The 832-nt window shown below is 60.6% G+C and overlaps 1 protein-coding gene across 1 annotated transcript in view; it reads left to right on the forward strand.

Moving 5' to 3' along the window:
- Window positions 1-14: 14 nt before the first annotated feature.
- Window positions 15-832, forward strand: part of SOX13 (SRY (sex determining region Y)-box 13) — a gene marked incomplete at its 3' end in the record, with an annotated part of 2,980 nt that continues 2,162 nt past the window's right edge. Inside the window, 2 exon segments of the mRNA XM_009869386.1 lie at window positions 15-215; window positions 788-827. Coding sequence (XP_009867688.1) covers window positions 15-215; window positions 788-827 — 241 coding nt within the window.

The raw sequence follows: 832 nt of genomic DNA on the forward strand, positions 1-832 counted from the left end.
TGTCACCCCATAGGATGTCCATGAGGAGCCCAGTTTCTCCCCACCTGGAGCTCGATGGAGCGGGCAGCATGGTGAACTGCACCATCAAGACGGAGGAGAAGAAGGAGGGTGGCTACGAGTCCCCGCCAGGGGCTGCCCCCAGCACCGAGCCCCGTCCCAACGACCCGCCGGGACCACCGCCGAGGGAGGGCACTGACCCCCAGGCCTTGCCACAGGTGGGTCCCACAGCTGTTGTGACAAACGTTGCTCCTGGTTGGGATCCCGCAGGGCTGGCAGAGGATCTAGGCTCCATCCCCTGGCAGAGCCGGGTGGTTATTTCCCAACCGCCCAGTGGTTATTCCTCATCCTGAGGAAACAAAGCTGAAACTTGAGGCTCCCCCAAGGCTTTCTGGCCGTTGTTGATGTTCTCAGGTCAGCCCTGGGATCTGAGTGCTTCACCTTTGGTGTGGAACCCCCATTTCCAGACATGCTTCATCCCTTCAGCCTCCCATTTTAATTGCTTTTGGGATTTTTTCTCCTCCTGACCAGCAGCCTCAGCCCTCCCTCTCCCTGCACTGCCTCCTGCGGGGAACAGGGCTCAGAGGAGCTGGGCAGACTAAATAAGTAATAGAAACCTCCAACAAAAAGCAATGATGCTCTCAAGCTGAGCTGGGGGCAACGTGCCTGGCAGAGTGTGGTCCAGCTGGGGCAGGGCTGACTCCGAGCATCCCACCGACCCAGCATCTCTTGCCTGGGGACCTGGGGACGTCCCCCTCTGCACGAGTAACCTTCTGTGTGTGTGTCACAGGAGTCCCGCTCGCCCGCTGGCGATGCGCTGGAGCCCCGGCGCTCC

Source organism: Apaloderma vittatum, unplaced genomic scaffold, assembly GCF_000703405.1.
Source record: "Apaloderma vittatum isolate BGI_N311 unplaced genomic scaffold, ASM70340v1 scaffold37655, whole genome shotgun sequence".
Taxonomy (NCBI): Eukaryota; Metazoa; Chordata; class Aves; order Trogoniformes; family Trogonidae; genus Apaloderma; species Apaloderma vittatum.